The 14,917-nt window shown below is 41.8% G+C and overlaps 1 protein-coding gene across 4 annotated transcripts in view; it reads left to right on the forward strand.

Moving 5' to 3' along the window:
• Positions 1 to 1,445: 1,445 nt before the first annotated feature.
• Positions 1,446 to 14,917, forward strand: part of ctif (CBP80/20-dependent translation initiation factor) — a 263,224-nt gene continuing 249,752 nt past the window's right edge. For 3 of the 4 annotated variants that reach the window (XM_080206007.1, XM_080206130.1, XM_080206201.1), the window contains exon 1: positions 1,612 to 1,678. In XM_080206007.1, coding sequence (XP_080062133.1) covers positions 1,676 to 1,678 — 3 coding nt within the window. In that variant the 5' untranslated portion in view covers positions 1,612 to 1,675. Of the gene's footprint in view, positions 1,586 to 1,611; positions 1,679 to 14,917 lie in introns of those variants that run through there. The other variant, XM_080206055.1, reaches the window with a different exon arrangement.

Raw genomic sequence — 14,917 nt, forward strand, 5'->3', positions numbered from 1 at the left:
TCCATTACATTGTGTTCTGACTGTCCATTGACTCTATATTGAGGACAAATTTAAGTCAGTTCTTAAGTCATATCTTCTGAAGAGCCTGTTAGTTCCATGATTAAATGGTGCAGGATAGAAAGAAAGGATGAAGAAAAGAGAAAAACAAAGAATTGTATTTATAGAATGCCTTTCACAACTTCATGACAACCCAAATTATTTTACTGCCAATTTAATACATTTGAAGTGTGGTAAATGCTGTAACGGAAGAAACATGACAACCAATTTGCACATATGAGGGTTCCACAACTGTCCAGATACCTGTTTTAATGACGGGTGTGTATTGGCCAGGGAAAACCTTCCTGCTGTTCTTCAGTGGGATTTGTTTCCAATCTCTTTGTGACCTTGCCCTTCGCTACCTTTTGGACCCTTAAAACTCTGAGATCTCTGAATTCTTCCAAATTTAGTCTGTTTTATGATCAGTCTGCTATTGGTAGTGCCTTCATCTGCCTTGACTTTAAGCTTTCAATTTCTCTCCATGAACTGCTAGGCCTGTCTTTCTTCGTATAAGACGCTGAGCATACTTTTGATCATCTGCCCTAATGTTACGTATATCAGTACCTCGGGTCAAATTGTGTTTGACAGCATTCCTGTGAAGCACCTTGGGACATGTTAATACAATCAAGATGTTTTATAAATGAAAGTAGGTGGCATTGCACTGAAGAAGGGTCATGGATCTGAAACCTTAAGTCCTGTCCACAGACTCTGTTCAGTGTTTTCAGCATGTTCTGCTTTATTTTAATTATGGATGTTATTGTTGAAAATAGAGACAGGTTTAGGATGGAAATTTCGGAGCTTAGAACCTCGGCAACTCATTCACTCAGTGAAAAAAAATTATAAAATTGTTATTGTCCATTCAGGGATGGTGAAAGATTTAATATATTAGATCAGTTGAGAGGTCATTCAAGACATACCTGAATCAGCCTGACATGAAACAAAACTGAAAATCGTGGAAAATTACTGCAGGACTGACAGTATCTTTGGAGAGAGAATAGAGCCAACTTTTGGAGTCCGGATGATCCTTTCATTAGAGCTCTGATGAAGGGTCATCCAGACCCGAAGTGTTGACTCTATTCTCTGACCACAGATGCTGTCAGACCTGTTGAGATTTTCCAGCATTTTCTGTTTTTGTTTCAGATTCCAGCATGGGCAGTATTTTCCTTTCATATTAGTCTGAGAAATAACCTGCATTATGAGGCGTCGGTTCGCCAATAATGCCCTAGTGTCCGCAGAAAGTTTAGGTTGGACTTTTGAACACTCTGGAGCAAGGGGAATGAATGCTTTGTTCATACTTGCCATGAACTCCAAATCCCAGAATGCAGAGTGTAGCAATGTCCATATCCAGAGGAGGGTGCCGGGCCCGCGTCACATTCCCGCATCATTGCGTGGATTTGGTGGCACCAGGATCTTGATCAGAAACCCCTGAGCCTGGGCTTCGGGAAAGTGATCCACTCCCAGGAAGGGGTGGTGCGAGGGGGGAAAAAGTATTTAGTCTGGGGAGGCATCCAAAATCCCCCTCCGAAGCGGCCCCAGGAGTATTTCAAAGGTCAGACAATGATTACTGCAAACATAAGCTGGAGTTTACTATGTTTGTGTGGAGATGCCGTATAGGATTATATCGTGAGTGACTGTGAGAATGGTAAATGTTGTAGTTTCGATTTGTTACCGTGAGGGGTTTTAAAAATGCTACAAAAGTAACGTTAGATTGCGGATATTTTATTACGAGACAGTTGCACTCATTTTGATACCGGCTTATGTCATTGGAGGGGGAGTTTAGAAGCATGAACCGTGTCAACTCCGGCTACATTGTGAATTGTTACAGGATGATCAATGGATGGGACTGTTGGCTGCTGAAACGCAGCAACTGGGATCGTCTATATCTTGCGTATTGCAGTGTTTTTTTTGGTGTGGTAATGCACATCTTGCAATATACTGTAAATAAGAGCAAACTGAATTATTCGGCATCGTTTTATGAAATTTGCTAAGTGGCTGTGTGATTAATGTGATGACTGTCTATGGGGATCTACGACAAAGGGGATCGATTTCGTTATTTAATTATATATATTTACATACATAGAGTGGCCAGTGACACATTTAGCTACGTTTAACATTCCCAGTTGATGTCCAAATAGAAATGTTGGCAATAAAGGACAAGTGCTATTAGAAACTGCAATTTCCTGCTTTCAAATACGCCGCTGGCTGTAACCTAATTTGTCAAACGTGTTGTATTCCTGACATTTCTTCAAAGATTGATTCGCATCGATTATTTTATAAGAAAGGTGTCTATTAATGAGCATATACTGGGAGGGAGGGGGGGAATATATGTACATATCCTTCTGTGGCAATTCATATTTAACATGAGCGATCCGCAATGACAAACGGTCCTTAAAAGGATTGGGCGCGGCTGGCTGCTTGTCTGAGACCCTTTCCTTTCCTTCCCCCACCTTCTGATGGATTCCCGGTCAGATTGGAGAAGGGCCCCTTTCTCCCTGTGTCTGTGCCTAGGCCGGGGGAGCCGGCCTGTCTTGCTGAGTTGAAGTAGCCGCCTGCAGACCGTGTGAAGACGGGCAGGGGGTGGCTGGGGGGGTGAGGCTGTTTGGTAGACCTTGACCAGCTGCTGCCACGTGACAGGCAGACAATTCCTTTAAAGTCAGGCATTTCCTGCAACACTCAGCACTGAGATCCGCCCCGGCAAAAGCAGTAGCTTTTGGACCACTTGCTTTTGAGCAGGGATTGTGTTTGTCTGGATTTGGTGCCTGTTCGAAACAAAACAGTCTCAAATCAAATCAAATCAAGCCTAATTTGATTTATCCCAGTCCACTTCTGAAACCTGGAGAGCACTCCCAAAGGAGATGGGTCCCACTTGCTGTGTAATGTGTCCTCAACTATAGTTATTTGAGGACGGAGGGGAGCGGGGATATGTGACAATTGAGTTTGTCCCTGTCCATGCCCAGCGCCCATACATGCGCCGGTGGATGGCATCGGGAGCAGGGCTGTTGCCTGATTTCTCCACCTACGTGTGCAGGCCAATAGCTGTATGTTGTCGCTGCTCAGCCTTAGCTTAGCTAACTCAGCACAAAGCAGGATTGAACCTAAGACTTCCTATTTTTATTGCGTAGTACCTCACGGTGTGCTTAACCCTGACCTTTCTGACGGCGTTTTATTTGGATAGAGTTACATCAGAATGAAGGAAAAACACTTCTAATTTGTTCAATTTTAACTGGTAAACCCAGAGTTAACATCATCTGTGTTGATGTTTAATGTTTTTAAAAATAGCGTGTATGTTTTACTTATGTAATTAATTTTGAGGTGTGGTAATTCTAGCTTTCTAATGTAAACAATGTTTCATGCAATTTGGGCATTTGTTCTTTGACTCCCAACATGGTTTTGTGAGACTTTATTTGGACGGAAGGTATAGACAGAGGTAATTATTTTACCTTCGTAACTTTTCTCCTTCTTCAGAATGCTTTGACTTTTTGTGGTAAATGTAAAGTTGTCACCTGTACCCACTGGAGTTTAGAAGATTGAGAAGTGATCTTATTAAAACACGAGATCCTGAGGGGACTTGACAGAATGGGGGATGCTGAAAGGATGTTTCCACTTGAGGAGATCACGGCCAGGGGCATGAATAAGGTGTCCCCCATTTAAAATGGAGATGAAAATGAATATTTTCTCTTGAAGGTTAAGTGTCTTAGGAACTCTGTTCTCCTGAAATCAGTGATGACAGAGACAATTTACATTTTTATGATGGAGGAAACTAGATTCTTGTCTAACAAGGTTATTGGGGTGGGTGTAATGTGGAGTTGAGGCCACCACAATCAAATCAACCGTGATTATATTGAATGGTGGAGCATGCTCGAAGGGCCGAATGACCTGCTTCTGCTTCTGTGTTTATATGTTGGTATTATGTGAATATTGGCTTAATGTGAGCCGTATCTTTAAAGGTGAGAAACATTCCAGATTTTTCACTCCTTAACCTGAAGGCTGGTTTCAGTCTGACCTTTGCATTGTGACCTTTATTGCAGTGTTAGGGGAGAGACCAAAATTTGACAACACTCGGTGAGACCACAATAGAAGATGTAGATAGACATTGATATAACCTTAGTTTTGGAGCGTTAAGCTATGAAGATGATGACCCAAGACAACGTGACTGACAATAGTGTAAGCCATGTTAATATCAGCTAACTCAATGTAGATGGATATGTTGTGATGCTTGGATATTGAGTCATTACATATGAAATACAGTAATAGCCCTGGCTTTCTGCATCTTAATTTACCAACCCACAAGTTTATCCACTGAGGGGTTTTATGATCTTGTGATGGATGGGCAAAGTGTTTATGCTCTGACCATTTTAACACTGAGAAAATATAAAACAAACAGCTCAGTTAGGTGTTGTATGAACAAAGGAAATGGTAGAAGTAGGAATAGGCCTCTTGGCTCCTTCAGCCTCCTCTGCTATTCAATTAGATCAGGCCTGTCCCTTTAAACTTGCCAGGGAATAGGACACTGTAATAACTCTTCAGAGGCACAATTCCCTTCACCAAAATCCCTTTATTTACAATTTCAACAGCAGTACACAGAGCACTATCAGCCAGCAACCTACTTTCAGGAATGCCAAAGGAACTGACACTCTCGGTTAAATACAAGGACACAGCTCCCTGATTGGCCCATCAATTGTCTCCTTAATCAGGGAGTTCATATTCCAATAGGCCAACCTTAGTGGCGTGTTTGAAGTTATTACAGACATGTAGCTATTTGACATTAGAGGATGGGAAGAATTTGAGATAATATAGCAACAATAATGTGGAAAGTTCCTTCCCACCTGTGTTGTGTTGACATTAATGTAGACTCCTCTAGTTGTCAGGTACTGAAAGGAAAACAATTTGTGCAAAAGGAAAGAGACAATTTGCGCGTAACTCAACACATTACTTCTATGCCTTTGTCAGACTTCGGGAACTCTGTACTTTAGGGCTAAGTAGTGGTTGCATCTTCACCACATGGACAGCAGAGGTAAAAGAAAACTCACTGCCACCTTTTCAAGAGTAGCTAGAGTTAGTAAATCCACCATGCTGCATCCTAAAAGACAATTTAAAAAAAAACACAAAAACTTGATGAGCAACCAACATCCGATAACCTTTCAGACCCGATGGTAGTACATGTATTCTATTCAAAATGTGTGTCGACCTCAAAAACGTGAGCAGATCCAAATCTCTGCTTCAAGTTTTATTCACCCATTGCCTCCGCACTCACTGATCTACACATATGGATAACATTGGAATAGTTTAGGTTAGAGGGTCGTTAGATTGGTTCCACTGGTCAGCACAACATCAAGGGCCGAAGGGCCTGTACTGCGCTGTTACATTCTATGTTCTACACTGGTTCCCAGCAATATCTCAATTTTTAAAATTCTGATCTTTGATCTTAAATTTTTCCGTGGCTTTATCTCTCCATACTTCTGTAACTTGCTTCTAACCTAGAACGTTTCCAGATCTCTGCTTTCCTTCAATTGAGGCCAACTCTGCATATGCTTGAATGTTATCATTCCACCTTTAGTGAAGATGCCTTTGACTTCAGGAAGCATATTGGAGAACATGCTCCTGTCTACATCAATGGTGATAGAGTGGAAATGGTCCAAAGTTTCAGGTTTCTAGATGTTCATATCACCAACCAACCTGTCCGGATCCCACTAACTATGCCGATGCTATGGTTAAGAAAACCACCAACATTTCTACTTTCTCATGAGGTTAAGGAAATTTGGTATGTCCACTATGACCCTCACCAATTTTTACAGATGCAACATAGAGAACATCCTTTCAAGCATACCAACTTGGTATGGCTCCTGTTCTGACCAAGACCACAAAAAACTACAAAGGATTGTGAATTAGCCCAGTCCATTACACAAAGCAGCGTCCCATCCATTGTCTCGATCTACATTTCCCGATGTCTCGGGAAAAGAGCTAGCGCAACCAAGGATCTCACATATTCTGGACATTTTCTCTTCCTCCTTCTTCCATCAGGAAAAACATACAAAAGTCTGAGATCAAGTACCAACCAGCTCAAGAACAGCTTCTTCTCTGCTGCCATCAGATTTTTGAATGGACCAACTATGTATTAAGTTGATCTTTCTCTACACCCTAGCTATGGCTGTAACATATCATTCTGCACGGTCTCTTTTCCTTCCGCCAATGTACTCTATGAATGGTATGTTTCGTCTGTATAGCACAAGAAACAGTACTTTTCATTGTATCTCAATTCATGTGAAAATAATGGATCAAATCAAATCAAAATTTATCTGTCTAGTCTCTGCCTCTCCACCAGTTTACCTCTCTTTCCTTTTAAGATGCTCCTTAAAACCTCCCTCTTTGGCTAAGGTTTTTTTAGTCACCAGTCTTGATATCTCCTTACTTGAATTGGTGGCAAATTTTGTTGAGACTCCTTGAATCAACTGCAGTGAAAAGAGCAGTGTCTCAAATGCAACTCAGTCATCATTTCTCTTTCATGTTTTCATTCAGAATTGCTTTTTCAACAAAAGTAGTGAAATAATCTTTCTTCATGAAATGCTCCCTGTATTTTGTGGTAAATAAACAAATATGCACAAGTCTATTAATTTTTTGTAGTTCTAGGGAATGCCCTATTTAATCCCAATGGTTGGATTACAAATTGGCGCTGTCAGCAGGATGAGCAGCACACAAGACTAATGACATTTAAAGCCTCACAACAATGCCAATTTCTCTTCTTACTAATTATGTGACCATCCAACTCTTGCTTGGTGAATAGAGAAGATGAATGTCTTGCATGGAGCAAAAATATGCAGGAAGATGTGAAGAATATTTTCATAAGTGTCTGATTGGATAATGTGAGGAATGCTTACAGGGTTGCTGGCGATGCCGTTCTGATTTCATGTTCCTTTTTCGCTTAGTGTTTACTATTGCACACTGACAAATAACTTTAAATACTGATTCATTTTTTGACATCTTGGCATCTTTGTCTGTTTCATTATTTACATGACCTAATGACCAGGATTTTCAAATTTGACCAAACTATTGAACAGGTTGACAGAATTTTAAATGCAAATTTAGTTTTTAATTTCTTTTTCATCGGCTTCACAACAGCCATTGTGTTAATTGCTAGTCCTACCCACAAAACTGATTATGCCCCAATCAAATCAATCATACTGCAAGTTTCTGTTTATTGCACTTGTTTGTAGGCTTTCAAGAAAGTTGTTTTTTTTTCAATACAGAGGTGCTAACATGCACACTTCAAAAGCTTTTGACCGTATATTTTTTCTGAACCTCCAAAAAAACTGATTACACCAAATACAGTAGAGTGTGACCAGAATGGAGTGTGAGTGTGTGGTGAGCTGAGAGAATTTGGTGAGGAGGGACGGGAACTGTTCCTTCTTTTTCTAACTTTTTCCCCCTGTAGGACCTGATTCTTGTTCTACCACAGAAGAAGAAGCTAACTGTTTGGTGAGTATCCAATATGTGGTCAAGGCCTATTCTATTCATAATGTTTTAGAGAGTACAGAAAATTTTTGATGAGATTAATAAATATATAAAATAAGTAATAAATTAAAACACAAAAGTATGGATGGACTGGTGATATATCATGGCTGCAGCTTGTGGAAGCTCCTGCATACCAGTATTATCCAGGGCAAGCACATCTGCAGAAGTGTCTGCAGCTTGATGACCTTCAGCTCATTGTGCTGGAGACTGAGCTGCAGACACTGCAACACATCAGGGAGGGCGGAAGTTGAAGTATAATGTGGGACGATATAAAATTCTCCATTTGACTGGAATATTAAATAAGGTTGTTACCTAAGTGTTGAGAGATGGCAGGGTTCTGAGATTCAGAGGGATCTGGGTGGTCTAGTGCTTGAAACGCAAAATGCCAATATGAAGGTATAGTAAGTTTTTGGGAAAGCAAATAGAAATATCATAATTTATTGTGAGGGGACTTGATTACAAAAGTAGCGAGTTTATGCTTTGGTTGCCAGAGCACTGATGAGACCACATCTGGAGTACTGTATGTAATATTGATCTTCTTATTTAAGGAAAGTTGCGAACATGTTCAAAGCAGTTAGGAGAACGTTTTCTAAACTAATACCTAGGATGGGCAGAAGAAAAACTGGGCTTGTAATTATGCAGTTTAGGCAACTAGGAGGATTGAAACATATAAGATCCTGAGGAGTCTTTACTGGATGGATGTGGAGTGGATGTTTCCTCTTGTGGGAGAATCTAGAACCAGGGGCCACTATTTAAAGATAAGACAGAGATGAGAATTTTTTTTTCTCTCAGGGTTGTGAATTTTTAGAATTCTCTTCCTCAAAAGGCGGTGAAAGCAGTGCCTTTAAATCTATCTATTCTGTCTTAAAAATATTCAGAGTTTATATGGTGGGACAGAGCAAAGGATTATGTAGTAGCTCCAAAGGATGAAAATAAGACTTGCATTTCAGTGGAATCTAATCAAAACTCTCAAATATTGGGTCCTTCAAGCCTTGCTTTGTCATTCATGAGATCATGGTTGATGTCCTAACTCAACTCAACCTTCCTGCCTTATCCACAAATCCCTTAATATCTTTGGTACATAAAATTGTTTCAGCCTCTGTCTTAAACATAATCAACAATTGAGGATTTATAGCTCCCTGGGTTAGAGAATTCCAAAGATTCTCAAGCTTTTAAATAAAGAGATTTCTCCTCAGTCTTAAATGGTTGACCGTTTAATCTGAGATCATGGCCCCCATGTTCTAGATTCCCCAGTTAGGGAAACATTTTTTCAGCAGTTAGCCCAGAAGAATTTTATATGTTACAATTACATCCCGCCTCATTCATCTGAACTCCAGGGAACATAGACCTGGTCTACTCAATCTCTTGTCATAGGACAATCTCTGTTTTCCAGAGACCAGCCTTCATTGCATTCCCTCCAGGGCAAATGTGTTTCTCCTTAGAAAAGGAGATCAGAACTGCATACTCTATTCCAGGTGTGGCGATAAAATTGTAAAATTTATTTACTCATATACTGTGATACCTTTGTCGCAAAAAATAACACATCATTTCCTTTCTGAATTGCTTGGTGAACCTGCACACTAATTTTTTGTGATTTTATAACATTCAACTCAGCATTTCATAAAGACTAAATTAGTTAGAGTCACATAGACAAGCAGTCATTTTACACAAAACAAAACCCCAGAAACAGATGCAAACAGCTGGTTAATCTATTTTATGGCAATTTGGTTGGAGGGAAATTATTAGTAAGGATATTGGGAGAGTCCTTGGTCTTCAAATTTTGAGAAGGCATTAGGAATATCAACCTGAATTACAGCAACAGCAAGGTTTAAAGGTAGTTCTTTCCTCTACAGCACTGTAGTATTGATGTAAATTATTTGCTGATGTCCTGATCTGTTACTTAAAGCCACAAGTTTCTGAACCTGAAGCAACAGTGGTATTACCCGAGACAAACTGGGATTTCACAGTGAATTGAAGTTTGTGCTAATCATTGTATGCAGATGATGTCATCAAGAGTTGCCCAACAAGTGTGTTCACCTTGGTTGTTTATTAGACAGAAGGCTTACTTTTGCGGGGGTGGTGGGGGTGGGGGGGGGTGGTTTGAAAGACCAGGGAGCTGCGTACATTGGGAAGCAACAAGTTAAAGTAGGTGTCCGAATGAAATCTAAATATGACATTAAAAGTATTATTTCAGGAAATGGAAAACAGACCGTGACAGGAAGGGATAAAGAGTACAAATCCAATAGTGAATCAACAGATGAGAGTAGAAGTTATAAAAAAAAAGGCTTTGTATCTGAATGCACAAAAATTTGAAACAAAACAGATGAACTGAGAATGCACTTAGAAATAAACAAGAACAATATGATACCCATTACAGAGAATTGACTGCAGGAGGACATGAATTTGGACCTGAATATTAAAGGCTACAGGACATTTAGGAAGGACAGGAAGTGAGGAAAAAGTGGAAGGGTCTCTCTGTTAGTTAATGATGGTATTAGGACAATACAGGGGGCTGACCTAAGTCCAGGAAACCAGGATGTGGAAATGATTTGGGTAGAGATTAGAAATGGGAAATGCAAGAAGTCATTTGTGGGAGTCGTTTATTGTGAGGCCCCCTAATAGTAACCACATGGTAGGGTGTAGCATAAAGGAAGAGTTTAAACTACTCTGTCAGGGGAGTGGGATCCTAAAGAGTAGTGAGACAAAAGGGGAGGCTAATACAGAATTTAAAGAAAGCGAGTTAAATAGTGAAGGCAGGCATGAACATGGCAGTGAATGATGAAGACTGATGATGTCATCAACTGGGGCATCAAGCACAAGAGTATCCTTGTACTAGCAGCTATATAAAATCTCGGTTAGGCCGCATTTGGAGACAGTGTGCAGTTCTAGTCACCACACTACCAGAAGGATGTGGAAGCTTAGGAGGAAGGTTCACTAAGACGTTGCCTGGTCTTGAGGATATAGGCTATGAGGAGAGGTTGAATGAACTAGGATTGTTTCACTGGGAAGATGGAGGCTGAGGGGAGACCTAATAGAGATCTACAAAATTATGAGAGGCCTAGACAGGACTTTTTCCAAAGATGCAAGTGTCAATTACAAGGGGCACAGGTTTAAGTTGAGAGGGGGAAAGTTTAAGCAAGATGTGCAGGGGAAGTTTTTCATGCAGAGAGTGGTGGATGCCTGGAACGTGCTGCCAGAGAAGGGGGTGGAAGGAGACACATTAGCACATATAAGAGTCATTTGGATAGGTACATGGAAAGGGAGGGAATAGAGGGATACAGACTGAGGAAGGCAGAAGTTTTTTTTCATTTTGTTAGAGCATCATGATTGGCACAGGCTTGATGTGCCAAAGGGCCTGTTCCTATGCTGTACTTTTGTTTGTTCTTTCTTCTTCTGTTTGAATTAAATTGCATTTATTTCAATGCAAGTGGGAAAACTTAGAGAGGATATTCCTAAGTTTTCAGTGAGGCTATATGGGTAGAACTGAGACATAAGAAGGGGGTGATCACTGTGATGGGATTGTACTATAGGCTCCCTAACAATCAGTGGAAAATTGAAGATCGAATACAAGAACATAAGAACATAAGAAATAGGAGCAGGAGTAGGCCATCTAGTCCTTCAAGCCTGCCCCACCATTCAATAAGATCATGGCTGATCTGAAGTGGCTCAGTTCCACTTTCCCGCTTTTTCCCCATAACCCTTAATTCCCTTGTCTGTCAAAAACCTATCTACCCGTGTGTTAAATATATTTAGTGAGGTAGCCTCTACCACTTCAATGGGCAGAGAATTCCAGAGATTCACCACCCTTTGAGTGAAGAAATTCCTCCTCAACTCTGTTCTAAACTGCCCCCCCCCCCCCCCCCCCCCCTATCTTGAGGCTGTGCCCTCTAGTCCTGCTGTCCTTTCTGAGCAGGAAGAATCTCTCTACCCTACCCTATCCCTATGTAGGGAGGTCGCAGGTAACTGTGTGAATAAAAGGTTTGTAATCGTGGGGGATTTTAATTTTCCAAACATAGACAGGAACTGCCACAGTATTAAGGGCTTAGATGGGCAGGAATTTGTCAAGTGTGTTCAGGAAAGAATTCTCATCAATATTTAGATGGCCCGACTAGAGAAGGAGCAAAACTCGACCTTCTTGGGAAATAAGGCAGAGCAAGTGACTGAAGTGTTAGTAGAGGAGCATTTTGGGACCAGTGACCATAATTCAATCAGTTTGAAATAGTTACGGTAAAGGATAGGTCTGGTACACAGGTTAAAGTTGGCAAGGCCAATTTTGATGGTGTTAGATAGGAACTTTCAAAAGTTGATTGGGGGAGGTTGTTTGCAGGTTAAGGAACATCTGGCTAGTGGGAGGTTTTCAAAAGTGAGATAACGGGAGTTCAGGGCCAGCTGTTAGTGTGAAGGGCAAGGCTGGCAAGACTAGGGAACACAGTAAAAAGTCTGACAACACCAGGTTTTAGTCCAACCTATTTATTTGATAATATTCTCACAAGCTTTCGAGGGGACAGCCTCTTCGTCAGGTGAATGGAGAGTTCTGGCCTCAGACAGAGCATATAAAGCACAGACAGTTTAGAGATTGCTGATTAAAATGCGAATCCTTACACCTAACCTGCTGTTCAAGACCTGAAGTGGCTGACAATGTGAGTGGTAGGAGCACTGATCACAGTTTAAAGAGATGTGTATTGTCTCCAGACAGTACAGTAAGTGAGGTTTTGCAAACCCAGGCAAGTCACGGGGGTTACAGATAGTGCGACATGAACCCAAGGTCCCTGTTGAGACCGTCCCTTCTTCTCCGGAGTCTTCAACATATCATTGATGAAGACGAACATCGCGCCAGGGCCATCCCCACACCCCCACTTCTTGCTTTCAGACAACCACACAACCTCAAACAGACCATTGTTCGCAGCAAACTACCCAGCCTTCAGGAGAACAGTGACCACAATACCACACAACCCTGCCACAGCAACCTCTGCAAGACATGCCGGATCATCGACAGGGATACCATCATCACACGTGAGAATACCATCCACCAGGTACATGGTAAATACTCTTGCAACTCGGCCAACATTGTCTACCTGATACGTTGCAAGAAAGGATGTCCCGAAGCATGGTACATTGGGGAGACCATGCAGACGCTACGACAACGGATGAATGAACATCGCTCGACAGTCACCAGGCAAGACTGTTCCCTTCCTGTTGGCGAACACTTCAGTGGTCACGGGCATTCAGCCTCTGACCTTCGGGTAAGCATTCTCCAAGGCAGCCTTCACGACACACGACAGCGCAGAGTCGCTGAGCAGAGACTGATAGCCAAGTTCCGCACACATGAGGACGGTCTCAACAGGGATCTTGGGTTCATGTCGCACTATCTGTAACCCCCGTGACTTGCCTGGGTTTGCAAAACCTCACTTACTGTACTGTCTGGAGACAATACACATCTCTTTAAACTGTGATCAGTGCTCCTACCACTCACATTGTCAGCCACTTCAGGTCTTGAACAGCAGGTTAGGTGTAAGGATTCGCATTTTAATCAGCAATCTCTAAACTGTCTGTGCTTTATATGCTCTGTCTGAGGCCAGAACTCTCCATTCACTTGACGAAGAGGCTGTCCCCTCGAAAGCTTGTGAGAATATTATCAAATAAATAGGTTGGACTAAAACCTGGTGTTGTCAGACTTTTTACTGTGTTTACGCCAGTCCAACGCCGGCATACCCACATCATGAAGACTAGGGAATACTGATGACTAGAGATATTGAGGCTCTGGTCAATAAAAAAAAGGAAGCATATATCATGTATAGGCAGCTGGAGTCAAGTAAATCCCTTGAGGATTATAGGGTTATAGGAATACACTTAAAAGGGAAATCAGGAAGGCAAAACAGGTTCATTAGATAGCTTTGGCAGATATGGTAAAGGAGAGTTCAAAGAGATTCTATATATATATAAAGGGCAAAAGAGTAACAAGGGAGAGAATAGGGCCCCTTAAAGATCAGCGAGGTTTTCTATGTGTGGAGCCACAGGAGATGGGTTGAGATCCTAAACAAATATTTCTTGTCAGTATTTACTAAGGAGAAAGACATGGAAGCTAGGGAATTTGGGAAAGTAAACAGTGATGTCTTGAAAAGCATCCACATTACAGAATCTTACATTCAGTTGATGGATAGAGGAGTGGGTCTGAGACTGAGGGGTATTTTCTCATCCCACTCATGACAGGTTTGGTGGTGACCAGGCATGAGAATCTAGTGGAAGCCAAAATGTCAGGAGCCCACCAATGTACAAAAGATAAACAGCATGGAAACAGGCCTTTAGCCTAACTTGTCCATGCTGACCAGGTGTCCTAAACTGAACTAGTCCCATTTGCCTGCGTTTGGCCCCTATCCCGCTAAACCGTTTCTCCATGTATCTGTCCAAATGTCTTTAAAGAGAGCAAGTTCTTTGCAAAGACCTGCAAATGGAGTATAATATGGACATTATATTTTACGTAACATAAGAAATAGGAGCAGGAGTAGGCCATCTAGCCCTTCGAGCCTGCCCCGCCATTCAATAAGATCATGGCTGATCTGAAGTGGATCAGCTCCACTTTCCCACTTTCTCCCCATAACCCTTAATTCCCCTGACTATCAGAAACCTATCTACCTGTGACTTAAATATATTCAGCGAGGTAGCCTCCACCACTTCAGTGGGCAGAGAATTCCAGAGACTCACCACCCTTTGAGTGAAGAAGTTCCTCCTCAACTCCGATCTAAACTGCCCCCCCTTATCCTGAGGCTGTGCCCTCTAGTCCTGCTATCCCTTCTAAGCGGGAAGAATCTCCCTATCTCAACTCTATCTATCCCCTTCATTATCTTATACGCCTCTATAAGATCCCCCCTCATCCTTCTAAACTGTAACAAGTACAGACCCAGACTATTCAGTCTCTCTTCATAGTCTAACCCCCTCATCTCCGGTATCAGCCTAGTGAACTTTCTCTGCACTCCCTCCAAGGCCAATATATTTTTGCGCAAGTGCGGCAACCAAAACTGCACAGAGTACTCCAGCTGTGGCCTCACCAGTGCCCTGCACAGTTGCAGCAAGACCTCCCTACTTTTATATTCTATCCCCCTCGCTATAAAGGCCAACATTCCATTTGCCTTCTTGATCACCTACTGCACTTGCAGACTGGGTTTTTGCGATTCATGCACAAGGACCCCCAGGTCCCTCTGCACTGTAGCAAGCTGCACCTTTTCGCCTTTTAAATATCTTGGCAGGACGAGAAGCATATTATCTAAATGTTGAAAGATTACAGAGCTTTGAAATGTGGAGGCATCTGGATGCCTTAGGAACATGAATCACAAAAGGCAGGTAAGCGGGTAGAAGTAATTAGGAAAGCTAATAG

This window comes from Carcharhinus amblyrhynchos, chromosome 1 (genome assembly GCF_965287045.1).
Source record: "Carcharhinus amblyrhynchos chromosome 1, sCarAmb.v2.hapA, whole genome shotgun sequence".
In the NCBI taxonomy this organism is placed as follows: Eukaryota; Metazoa; Chordata; class Chondrichthyes; order Carcharhiniformes; family Carcharhinidae; genus Carcharhinus; species Carcharhinus amblyrhynchos.